General features: G+C 34.1%; 1 protein-coding gene across 2 annotated transcripts in view; it reads right to left on the bottom strand.

Annotated features, from left to right (window-relative positions):
* Positions 1–12,291, bottom strand: part of ASXL2 (ASXL transcriptional regulator 2) — a 126,604-nt gene that overhangs the window by 21,147 nt on the left and 93,166 nt on the right. For both annotated transcript variants that reach the window (XM_060169139.1, XM_060169138.1), the window contains 3 exons: positions 12,140–12,255; positions 8,056–8,185; positions 7,112–7,255 (listed from right to left, as the gene is read on the bottom strand). In XM_060169139.1, coding sequence (XP_060025122.1) covers positions 7,112–7,255; positions 8,056–8,185; positions 12,140–12,255 — 390 coding nt within the window. The remainder of the gene's footprint in view (positions 1–7,111; positions 7,256–8,055; positions 8,186–12,139; positions 12,256–12,291) is intronic.

Here is a 12,291-nt window from a genome sequence, read left to right as displayed (position 1 = left end):
GATGGGACTATTCACGGAAAAAGCAAAAACCCCTTTCAAATAATGCTGGTGGGGCTGAAATCAGTATAATCTTATTAGAAGAAAATTTAACAACACACAGCAAAATTTTAAGGTGCGTAGGAATCTAAGATCCATAAATTCTACAATTAGGAATACTTGCATAAAGTTACACAGTCCTGGATGTGGGTAACCTCTGGCTCCTGGCACAAACAAAAGTCATCTCCCTTGATAGGAAAGGATTCCCCTTAACTTAGGCCCATAGGATTCCTACAAATTAAAATCCAGCACTGCCTAACAAAGATTACCCTAACAAACCAGGAGGTATGCCAATATGACAGAAAATAAGCAGTAACTAGAAATAAAAGATTTAGACCTAGAAGTACTGCTATCACTGAAACTGTCACATACATAGAATACAGAATAGCTATGTATAAAATAATTAAAGAAGTAAAGAATGTAATTGTAAAGATGAGGCTAAAATAATCAGGAATGAACAAAAAGACTTTGAAAAACTAAATTTTAAAAATTGTTGAAATCAGATACCATGAGTGGATTAAACAGGAGGGAATTATAGCCAAACAATTTATCCAGAATATAGAAAAGACAGATAAAACATTTTGAGAGCTTTAGCAGAAACATGAATGACAGAATGAGAAGCTCTAATACATGTGTGCTTGATTGGAGACCCAGAAAGAAGAAATTAAGAGAATGGGGAAAGGAAACATTTGAATAATTTTCAGCAATACATTTACCAGAACTGATGAAAACCACAAACCTAAAGATCTAGAAGCAAAACATATTCAAAGCAGGATGAAAAGAAATCCATGCTTAGTAAAACTGCTCATCAAAGAACAAGAAATAGCTTGGAAGCATCCATAGGAAGGGAAAGATTTCCTAAAAAGGAACAGAATAACAGCAAGCATCTTAACAATGAAGGAATCTGTAACAAATGGGTCAACTATAAAATGCTGAGAGAAAATAACCAACAATCTATAATGATATGTATACTAAACTCTCCTTCAAGAATGAACATAAAACAAAGATATTTATAGAAATAAACAAAAATTGAGGGCATTTTCTACCAAGAGACATGCTCTAAATAAAGTTCTCAAAAACCTGTACTACAGGAAGGAAAATCACTGCAGATGGATGGGCTGGAATACAATGGAGAAAGATAGACATGCTTGCATAAAACAATAGCATTCTAGTGCCTGATCTGTGAGATTAAAAACAAAGGAGCGAAATGTCAGATAATAATATTATTTAAGTCCAAATAGAAAAAGATCAGTGCTAAATTGTTATAAAGTACTTCCATAGTTCTGGAAGAAAATCAAGATGGCCACTTTTTTGCTAAAAGAATAAATCTTAAAAGTTCTCATCACAAGATAAAAAAAATGTAACTGCGTGAGGTGATGAATGTTTACTTACAGTGGTAATCATTTCGCACTATATACATATATAAATCATCATGTTGCACACCTAAAACTAATTGAACAGAAATAGAATGTATATGAAACCCAGCAGAGAGAGAAAAAAACTATGAAGGAATTAAAATGAACAACATATAAAAATACTAGCAAACCGAATCCAACAATATACCATGATCATATACCATGATCAAGTGGGATTTATCCTAGGGATGCAAGGATTCTTCGATATATGCAAATCAATCAATGTGATACACCACATTAACAAACTAAAGAATAAAAACCATATTATCATCTCAATAGATGCAGAAAATCTTTTGACAAAATTCAACACCCACTTATGATAAAAACTTTCCAGGAAGTGGGCATAGAGGGAACCTACCTCAACATAATAAAGGCCATATATGACAAACCCACAGCTAACATCATTCTCAATTGTGAAAAACTGAACTTCCTCTAAGATCAGGAACAAGATACAGATGTCCACTCTCGCCACTTTTATGCAACATAGTTTTGAAAGTTCTAGCCACGGCAATCAGAGAAGAAAAAGAAATAAAAGGCATCGGTATTGGAAAAGAGGAAGTAAAAGTATCACTGTTTGCAGATGACACGATACTATACACAGAAAATCCTAAAGGCTACCAGAAAACGACTGGAGCTCACCAATGAATTTGGTAAAGTTGCAGGATACAAAATTAATACACAGAAATCTCTTGCATTCCTATACACTAACAACAAAAGATCAGAAAGAGAAATTAAGGAAACAATTCCATTTACCACTGCATCAAAATGAAAAAAATACACAGAAATAAATCTACCTTAGGAGGCAAAAGACCTGTACTCATAAAACTATAAAATGCTGAGCAAAGAATTCAAAGATGACAGGAACAGATGGAGAGATATACCATGTTTCTGGATTAGAAGAATCAATATTGTCAAAATGACTATACTACCCAATACAATCTACAGATTCAATGCAATACCTATCAAATTACCAATGGCATTTTTCACAGAATTAGAACAAAAATGTTTACAATTTGTATGGAAATGAAGAAGACTCAGAATAGCCAAAGCAATCTTGAGAAAGAAAAATGGAGCTACGAGTCAGGCTCCCTGACTTCAGACTATACTACAAAGCTACTGTAATCAAAATTGCATGGTACTGGCACAAAAACAGAAATATAGATTAATGGAACAGGATAGAAAGTCCAGAGATAAATTCATGCACCTATGGTCAACTAATCTATGACAAAGGAGGCAAGCAAATACAATGGAGAAAAGACAGTCTCAAGGAATTCTCAAGGAATTAATCTCCAAAATATACAAACAGCTCATGCAGCTCTATGTCAAAAAAACAACTCAATCAAAAAATGGGCACAAGATCTAAATAGACAGTTCCCCAAAGAAGACATACAGATGGCCAAAAAACACATGAAAAGATGCTCAACATCACTAATTATCAGAGAAATACACATCAAAACTACAATGTGGTATCACCTCACACCAGGCAGAATGGCCATCATCAAAAAGTCTACAAACAATAAATACTGGAGACTGTGTGGAGAAAACGGAACCCTTCTACATTGTTGTTGGGAATATAAATTGGTACAACTACCATGGAGAACAGTATGGAGGCTCCTTAAAAAACTTAAAAACTACCATATGACCCAGCAATTGCACTCCTGGGCATATATCTGGAAAAAAAAAAAAATCACAACCCGAAGGGATATATGCACCTTAATGTTCATTGCAGCACTATTTACAACAGCCAAGACATGGAAGCAACCTAAATGTCCATCAACAGAGAAATGGATAAAGAAAACATCGTACATATATACAATGAAATATTACTCAGCCATAAAAAAGAATGAAATAATGCAATTTGCAGCAACATAGATGGACCTAGAGATTATCATACTAAGTGAAGTCAGAAACACAAAGACAAATATTATATGATATCACTCATACGTGGAATATAATTAAAAAGAAATACAAATGAACTTATTTACAAAACAGAAGCAGACTTATACATATAGAAAACAAACTTAGGGTTACCAAAGGGGAAATGTGGTGGGGAGGGATAAATCAGGAGCTTGGGATGAACACATGCACACTACTATATAAGACAGATAACCAACAAGGACCTACTGTATAGCACTGGGAACTCTACCCAATATTCTGTGATAACCTATATGAGAAAAGAATCTAAAGAAGAATGAACGTAAGTATACGTATAACTGAATCACTTTGCTGTATACCTGAAACTAACACAAAGTTGTAAATCAACTATACTCCAATAAAAAAATTTTTTAAATTATTTATTTATTTATTTTGGCTGCACTGAGCAGCATGTGGGGTCTTAGTTCCCCAACCAGGAATGGAATCTGAGCACCCTGCAGGGGAAGGGCGGATTCTTAACCACTGGACCGCCAGGGAAATCCCTCCAATAAAAATTAAAAAAAAAAAGTCGAGGCAAGCCAAAAAAAATTTCTTATTCATTAAAAAAAAAAGGGAAACAAACAAAAAAATCAGGACAACGATCAACAAAAAAATAAGATTGTAGAAACAAGTCCAAATAGATTAACAATCACAATAAATATAAATGGATAAAATTCACCAAAGAAAAAAGATTTACATATTGAATTGAAAATAAAGAAAACTCAGCTAGCTATATGCTGTGTAAAGAGATATACCTAATGTACAAGGACATAGAAATGAACAAAGTAAAAATGTAACAGGCAAAAACTAACCATAGGAAAACTGGTGCACCACTAGTAATATCAAACGAAAGACACTTTAAGTAAAACACTTAATCAGAGATTGACAAGGTGAAAAAAAAAGGGGGGTTCAATCCACCAGGAACATTTTCAACTTGAAAATATCTAATATAAGGTAGCTTCAAAATATGTGAAATGAAAACTGATAGAACATCAGGGAGAACTGAACAAAGCCACCATTAGGATAGGAGATTTCAACACATCTCTCTCAATTATTAATAAATCAAGCCATACCAAAAGCAGCCCAAAAAACAAGGGGTGGAAAAGGCTGAACTATTTTTCAGATAAACAAGCTTGATCCAATCTACACAGAATTCTGTGTTGAATAACTACAGTACACTTATAAAGTTCATTATCAGTATTCCAAAAATGCAGGTCTCCATAAATTTGAAATATTAGTAGTAATTATAACAACAATGATCGATGACAGCAGCAGTAAACACATTTATATAGGGCTTCCTAAGTGTCAGGCACTATTTTAAACACTGACATGTATGAACTCATTTATTTTTCATACAACCTTATTTGCATGAAAGAAGATGAATTTTCATTTATTTCTTGGCCATTAGGTCAAACTTAAATATACCATGCCTTCTTTTTTTATAATTTTTCTTGTTGTGTTATGAAAGTCAGAAATTCTTGGCCCATACTTTAATTTTGTAACTCCATGTTTCAACTGCAATTGAATGAAGACACTAAAATTGTGACTTTAACTGAATTTAAGTAGAATATTGGCTCTATAAGGAAGAAACTTTGTTCTGTTTATCACCACATCTCTTGGGCCCTAAACCTGTGCTTGGCATATTAGTATACCTTCTATAAGTATTTGTTGACTAAATGAATATTTTTATTTTTTTAATTTTTGGCCACGCCACACACCATGTGCAATCTTAGTTCCCCGACCAGGGATTGAACCCGTGCCCCCTGCCTTGGAAGCATGGAGTCTTAACCACTGGAGCACCAGGAAGTCCCAATAAATGAATATTTTTAATCTTTGGCAGTGCGACTGATGCTCAAAGGGCATATTCAGTTTAAGGCAGATACTGTCTCTAAGAAAAATGTACCAATGTACAATCCCACCTAGATTCAAACCAGATTTTTACAAAGAACTTGTCTGAAAATATTAATTCTATTCTCACGCTTAATACTTTGGAAGGGTCTGTTTTATATAAATGAATGTAAAATAACTTTCCTTTAGAATTTTGTTGGCATTGCTGCACTATCGTTTAGCTTCTATGTTGCTGTTGACATGTCTGCCATCCCAATTCTTGAATCTTTATATGTGAACTACTTTTTTCTCTTTGGAATCTTCTCGTTATCCTAGATGTTTTGAAATTTCAAAAGAATGGTCTTGGAACAGGTTTCTTTATGTTCCTGCTTCTTGACAGGAATCACGTACTTTCAGTCTGGAATCTGTGGCTTTCAATTCTACAGAATTTTCTTGTATTATTTCTCTTATCATTTACCTTCCTTTCAATTTCTGTTCTTCCTTTCTGATACTCCTACTATTTAAGACATTGGACAGCCTAGATTGGTGTTCCTACTTTCTTACCTTCTCTCTCCTTTGACCTATGTTCTGGGAAATGTCTTCACCTCTAACTTTTAGTATTTCTATTAAAATTTTTTTATTTTTGCTACCATGTTATTTAATATCCTGGTACTCTTTATTTTCTGATTTTTAAAATAGTATTCTGTTCTTTCATGGATACAGTATCATCTTTTCTTTCTGTGGATATTATAGTTTTTAAAGTTATTTGTTTATTAAGTTTTCTCCTTCCTGAACTGTTTCTTCTGAGTCTGTATTTCAGATTCTCTCATGATGGAGGTTTTCTTCAAAGGTGATCCTTAGCAATCACAAGTAAAAGAGAGGCACTAAAAAGACTGAAAATTTTGGGTGCCTGGGTGTATCTTGCAGACTGGTGAGCTCCACAGAAGTATGATCAGGATGATTTCTTTTAGTTGTGAATCTATAAATTTGCCTGGAGATTTTTTTTCTGAGGCTATTCAATTTCTTTAGGTACCAATCCCACAATCTCTTGCTGAAGCATAGGTGTGGAGGAGGAACAGAGTAATGGAGGTAGAAATATGCCTCACTACTAACATTCTGGAAACCAAGCAAGCAGGAGATTCACTATTTAGTATTTGTATTTTACTTGATTTCCCTGAGTCCGGTACATTGCCTCATTATCTGTCCTCAGTTATGTGTGGTGTCTCTGAATCTCAAGTCTAGATGGTTTAATTTCACCTCAAAATAAATCTCCTGTCTCCTGCTAGGCTGAGGCATCAAACTTCTTCTTATTAACTTTCAAAGGTTTTTCTTTTCAACCCTATGCTTCATCTTTCTCTACTATGAGAAAGATATCTCAATCCTTGATATGGTATCTCCAATTCATAAACCTTTCTGGTGCTCTACAGGCTCAGCTGGCTTGCTGACTACTGGCATCTGCTCCTCAGCTCTGTGAAAGACTCCATCCAGTTTTTTTATCTTTCAAAATCTGTTGATATTTCCTGTCCATCTGTTATCTCCTTATTTTCTTCACCCTAATGGGTTTAATCTTTTGTATTTCCATATTCTCATTTTATAGTGGGATTTTAGAGGAAGCAGGAAAAGGCGTTCAGTTTGCCATGTTTAATTATAAGCCCTTCTACCTTTCTGTACACAGAGATAAAAGGTAAATAATGCTGGATAAAGAAACCTCTTGTCAGAAAGAGAAATAAACCACAAAATGGCTGATAACAGATCTTATTCTGAAATGAAGTTTGATAGACAGGATAGGAAGAACACGAAAACAGTCAAGAGCTCAAAGGTGAACAGGAAGGAGTAATTAAGCCAAACAGTTGATGTATTTCAAACACAGAGTTGAAAATTTAAGGTGCGAGAACTGAGGTCTTTGTAAATTAACTTACTTGTGTGAAGCCTGTCAGACCTCTGGAATGACTTCTTTCCCAGGCCTAGCAAAGGATTTTCCACTTTAACTGAAGAAGAAAAGCTAGAGTTTGAGTTCTGAGGGCTGCTTGACTGTCCGTCAGATTGCTTTCCTTCCCATATCGCTAGGGGAAAAATATATATATAAAAATATATTAAAAATATATATAAAATATGACCCTGAGGGTATAAACAGAAACAAATAATCAATCAAATGAACAATTAAATCATTCAACGCTAAGCAAAGGAGTTATGTATGAGGCAATGTGACCCTTCAAATGTGTTCTGAGTCTGACAATTAGGAGTCAAAAAGTAAAATAAAATCCCTTTCCTCCTCCCAGCACATTATTTGCTTCTGGTGGTAAATTTCCTTCCTAACAAAAATGCAGTTCTGCAAGACAGTTTAAATCTGGCCAACTCATATAATCAGCTGGCATCAAACTAAACTGTGTAATAAAATACAAAGCCTGTATCTAGACCAGTTTAAATTCAAAACAAAATAAGCAACAACAACAAAAAATCCAAAGGCCTCTGGATATGTCCAATGGAAACCCAAATGTATCAAGAAGTCTTAGCAAAACCTTTTATTTTTAAAGAAGAGAACCAGTGAAGAGTTCAGTGTGAGCATCTTGGAAACATCAGCTTTATAAAGTTACTGATTAGAGGCTTTCAAATATTATTAGTTTAGACATATTGGAAGTTAGTCATTGATCTTATTCTAACATGCAAATCCCAATGATGTATTTTTTAACAACTGTATGATTACTCGGCATAAATTTCCCCCTTTACCCTAGAAGGATTTATACTGATGATCTGGCAGTAATATAATACAGTAATTTAAAAATAAAGGATATAGTATATGAATTTGGTATACAAAAATACTGGAAAAAGAAACTTTCACTGAAAAGACATTCAGTCTGCCTACCAGGTTTGGCAGGTACAGAGTCACTGGCTGCTTTGACAGTCTTCAGAGAGAGGTGCTGGTTGGAGGAGATGGACATGCTTGGCCTGCATTGCTGCTGCTGCTGTTTCTTCTGCTGTTGCTGTTTTAGAGCCTATAAAGAGAAAACTGACTGTAAGAAACAAAACAAATCCGTTTTTAGTAATAACAAAACAATAAATGACTTTAAGTGGTGAAGAAGAGTATGCTGATTATCCAATTTCTTTGAAATCCATCAAAGTAAACAAAAATCTAAACTAAATTAATTAAACACAAGGCTTAAATAATCCTTAAGAGTTTGGATATTTTTTTTACCAATGTTCTCCTTTAAATAAATGTGAGAAATTGTCATTAACATTTTTAGAGCTTAAAAATCAGCAGTAAGCCATGGACTTCTCATACTTGTAGTAGCAGAGAATTAGATGTTTTCAATCATTCTGAAAACAAAATTCTAAGCCCTGGACCAAGAAGAGTCCCATTTGCATCAACTTTATGTAGAAATGTAAATATTTAGCTTACGTATGTTTCAGAGGTTCTGCATTTGAACAAAAGGTTGCAAATAACTACTTGAATTTGATCTCAGGTAAGAGCAGTAAGATTTGGCCCAAAGACCAAATAAATCTCAGCAATTTATAGCAATGCAGTAAACTGAAGGGAAGGAAGACTGGAAAACATGGGCTCTAAGAACAGTGTGATTCCTTCTGGTTATTTCAGAATATTTTAATTTCCATGATGTTCTCAGTTTAGAGAATATACTAAACTATTTAGAATGAACAGAAAGACAAATAGCTTCCCAGATTTTAATCATAAAGATATATAGAGGCTATTTTTAAACTCAAGGGTTTAAAAAGAAAAAAAGACAAACTAAGAAAGTAAAACTACATTTCAGGAAAAAGTTGAACATCTACGACCTCATTAAAATGCCAGTTTAAGCTTTAACCTTCATGACCATCATGTAGAAAAGTGTGGAATAACTGCCTACTTATTTTTCATTCCCTTTTCACAATATGGTTTTCTCCTTTTCACATTCACATATACCTCTGGCTATGCCATGCAAGCACAGTGGCAACACTTGATCTCCTTGATCTAAGCTGTCAGTGGAGAAAAGAAACTGAGAGAGTCAGGTATCTGGCTTACATTCACCTACAACATTTATAATAGGTGAGGCAGAAGCATAATGTCAGTGCTGTCTGATCACTGATTGATTACATACAGCTTGTCTCTCATTCTTTGCAATCAGAACAGAAAATGTTTGCAAGCTTCCTGTGTGGCATCCATTAGTATTCATTCCTTTCTATTCACAGTACCTAGGTCATTCTAAGTTAATGCAAAATTTAACAGAACCACTTGATCTTATCTATTTCTGCTATGATCATGTAAATTCAGATATATGATGAAAACAAAATAACTTACAGCCTCTCTGTTTAAGAACTGTACTCGGTTTTCCCCTCCCTCAGTACCTTACAAACCCTGTTCTAATTCTGTATAAAATTTAAAAAGCAAGCAAGAAAAAAAACCTTCACTGGGGTAAAGGATAACTTACACTGAAATAAGTTTTCTCACCTAATAATATGAAAAACATATACTGGAGGCAAGGCCTTACTTTATATAAAAACAGTCTAATTTATATAATTTCTCATACTGGTATTCCTTAAAGAAAATATAGTATTTGACTCCTGAGATTACAGGAGAATAATACAGAGTAGTATATATGTCATGAATAAGGTAACAAGTTTTACTAAAATACTTGCCTTTTCTCTGTGGAAAAGAGGCATCTCATACTTCTTTTTTTTTTTAAATTAACATTTTTATTGGAGTATAACTGCTTTACAATGGTGTGTTAGTTTCTGCTTTATAACAAAGTGCATCTCATACTTCTTAAACTCTTGCAAAGAATGTGTAAAAATACAAGTGCTGCAGGATACCCAGGCAGATTGTAATTAACCTTATCAAATTTTTGGACATCTTTTAATAAAAGCACTTTTGGTTTAAACACTTTAAGACCTACTTAAATTTTTTTTTTTTTTTTTTTTGCGGTACGTGGGCCTCTCACTGTTGTGACCTCTCCCGTTGCGGAGCACAGGCTCCGGACGCACAGGCTCAGCAGCCATGGCTCACGGGCCCAGCCGCTCCGCGGCATGTGGGATCTTCCCGGACCAGGGCACGAACCCGGGTCTCCTGCATCAGCAGGCAGACTCTCAACCACTGCGCCACCAGGGAAGCCCATAATTAATAAAATTTTATCTCATCCATCCATCCATCCATCTATCTATCTATTATCTATCTAGGGTCGCACTACACAGCTTATGGGATCTTAGTTCCCTGACCAGGGATTGAACCTGGGTCCCAGCAGTGAAAGCGCTGAGTCCTAACCACTGGACTGCCAGAGAATTCCCTTAAAATTTTAATTAAACAGTTATGACATGAATATATTTTTACCATTTAATTCAAACATAAAGCTAAAGTCTCTTTTGCCCACCACTCAGTCTTGTTCCCCAATCCTCAAAGATAACCACAGTCATCAATTTATTTTTCCTTATTGAGCTTTTTTTACACTTACATTGTATGTATGTGTTTCTGTGTATATACAGATTCATATTTCCATTAAAAATATACTATTGTTCTGGGTATGTATGTGGCTATGTGTATGTTTTTAATGAATGTTGTAACACAACTTGATTTTAATGATTAAACATTATAGTGTGGTGATGTTTCCATGTCTATGCATACAGAAAAACTTAATTACAAGGTAAACTTTTAACCCTGTATAATTTTCTAGCATCTGGATATGCCGCTGTTTATTAAGGAATTCATATATATATATCCACTTGCAAGTTTTTGCTATTACAAACTTTAATGCAAACATTTTCCTGTGTGTGTGTGTATGTAAGTATGTATGAATACATGCATTTTTCTAAGATAAGTTCCCAAATATTTAACTACTTAGTCATGGGGGATATGCATTTAAAATTTTAATAAACATAAAATTTCTCTCCAAAGTAGCTATAAGAATTTATATTCCACCAGCAAACTACAAGTAGTCATTTTCCCACATACTTGACAGTGCTTGTGCTTGATGTTATAATTAAGCTGTATTATATATACTAATCTGAGGATAAAATTAGTCTGTGTCCTTAATTATTAGTCAAATTTAAATTTACTGATAATTTGCATTTCAAAAAATAGAAAGCAAGTTCTTTGAAAAGCCCAATAAAATAGCCGGCAAGTAACATTGAGAAAAAAGAAGATACATCACAAATGAACAACACTGATGAACAAAAGAGAAACATAAAAAACAATACTATGTACAACTTTATACCAATACTTGAAAAAAAACAAGTGAAATGGAGCATTTTCTAAGAAAAGTAATTTCCAAAATTGGCTCAAAATCAGAAAAATCAAGAGATCAGTAGTAGTAGATGAAATTGAAATGCTAGGAAAACAGTTGTAAAAGTGAGATTTGCAGAACTTTCAGGGAAAAAAATACTTTCTATGATTTTTTCCAAAAATCAGAAAAATAATAGAGGGCTATACAACTTATTTTAGATGCTAAGAACAATCCTGATTCCAAAACTGTATAAGGATAGTTCAAGAAAATAATAAAATCGAAGCTAAAATCTTAAATAATAAAATTCCATTAACATATTAAAAATTATATAAAAAACATATAGGGTTTATTCCAGAGAGCTAACAATACATTAACATTAGAAAGTCTAGCCCTGGAATTCTGTATATTGGTTGACTTAAAGAGAAAGGCTACCTGATCATCTTCATAAATGCTGAAGAAACTCAACCTGAAAAATTCAATACCTACTCTTATTTAAACACACACACACATACACACACCCCTCTTAGCAAATTGGAAACTAATGAGGAACTTTTAAAATGTGATAAAAAGAGTATCTACCATAAACCTATAACACAGAGGTGCATAACTTATTAAATACAAAGTGGGAAACCACACAAAATTTCTCCCTAACGTCCTTTCAAGAAATTTTCACTGACTGCCAGAATCATGCATTTTTAATGTAGGAGATTATAATTCTGATAAACAGAATAGCATGATTACCTGCTTTAGTGCCTTCTTGCTGTGCTTCTGTGATGGAGAAATGACTTTACCTGCTGGAATGGTGGGTGATGGGCAGCCTGACTGAGGAGAGGATGGTTGTGACAGTCTAGACGATACTAGGGGGGGAAATGACAATGAAAAGTTTTGTTATT

This window comes from Lagenorhynchus albirostris, chromosome 13 (assembly GCF_949774975.1).
Source record: "Lagenorhynchus albirostris chromosome 13, mLagAlb1.1, whole genome shotgun sequence".
Classification (NCBI taxonomy): Eukaryota; Metazoa; Chordata; class Mammalia; order Artiodactyla; family Delphinidae; genus Lagenorhynchus; species Lagenorhynchus albirostris.
This window is presented reverse-complemented; position numbering and strand designations above follow the sequence as displayed.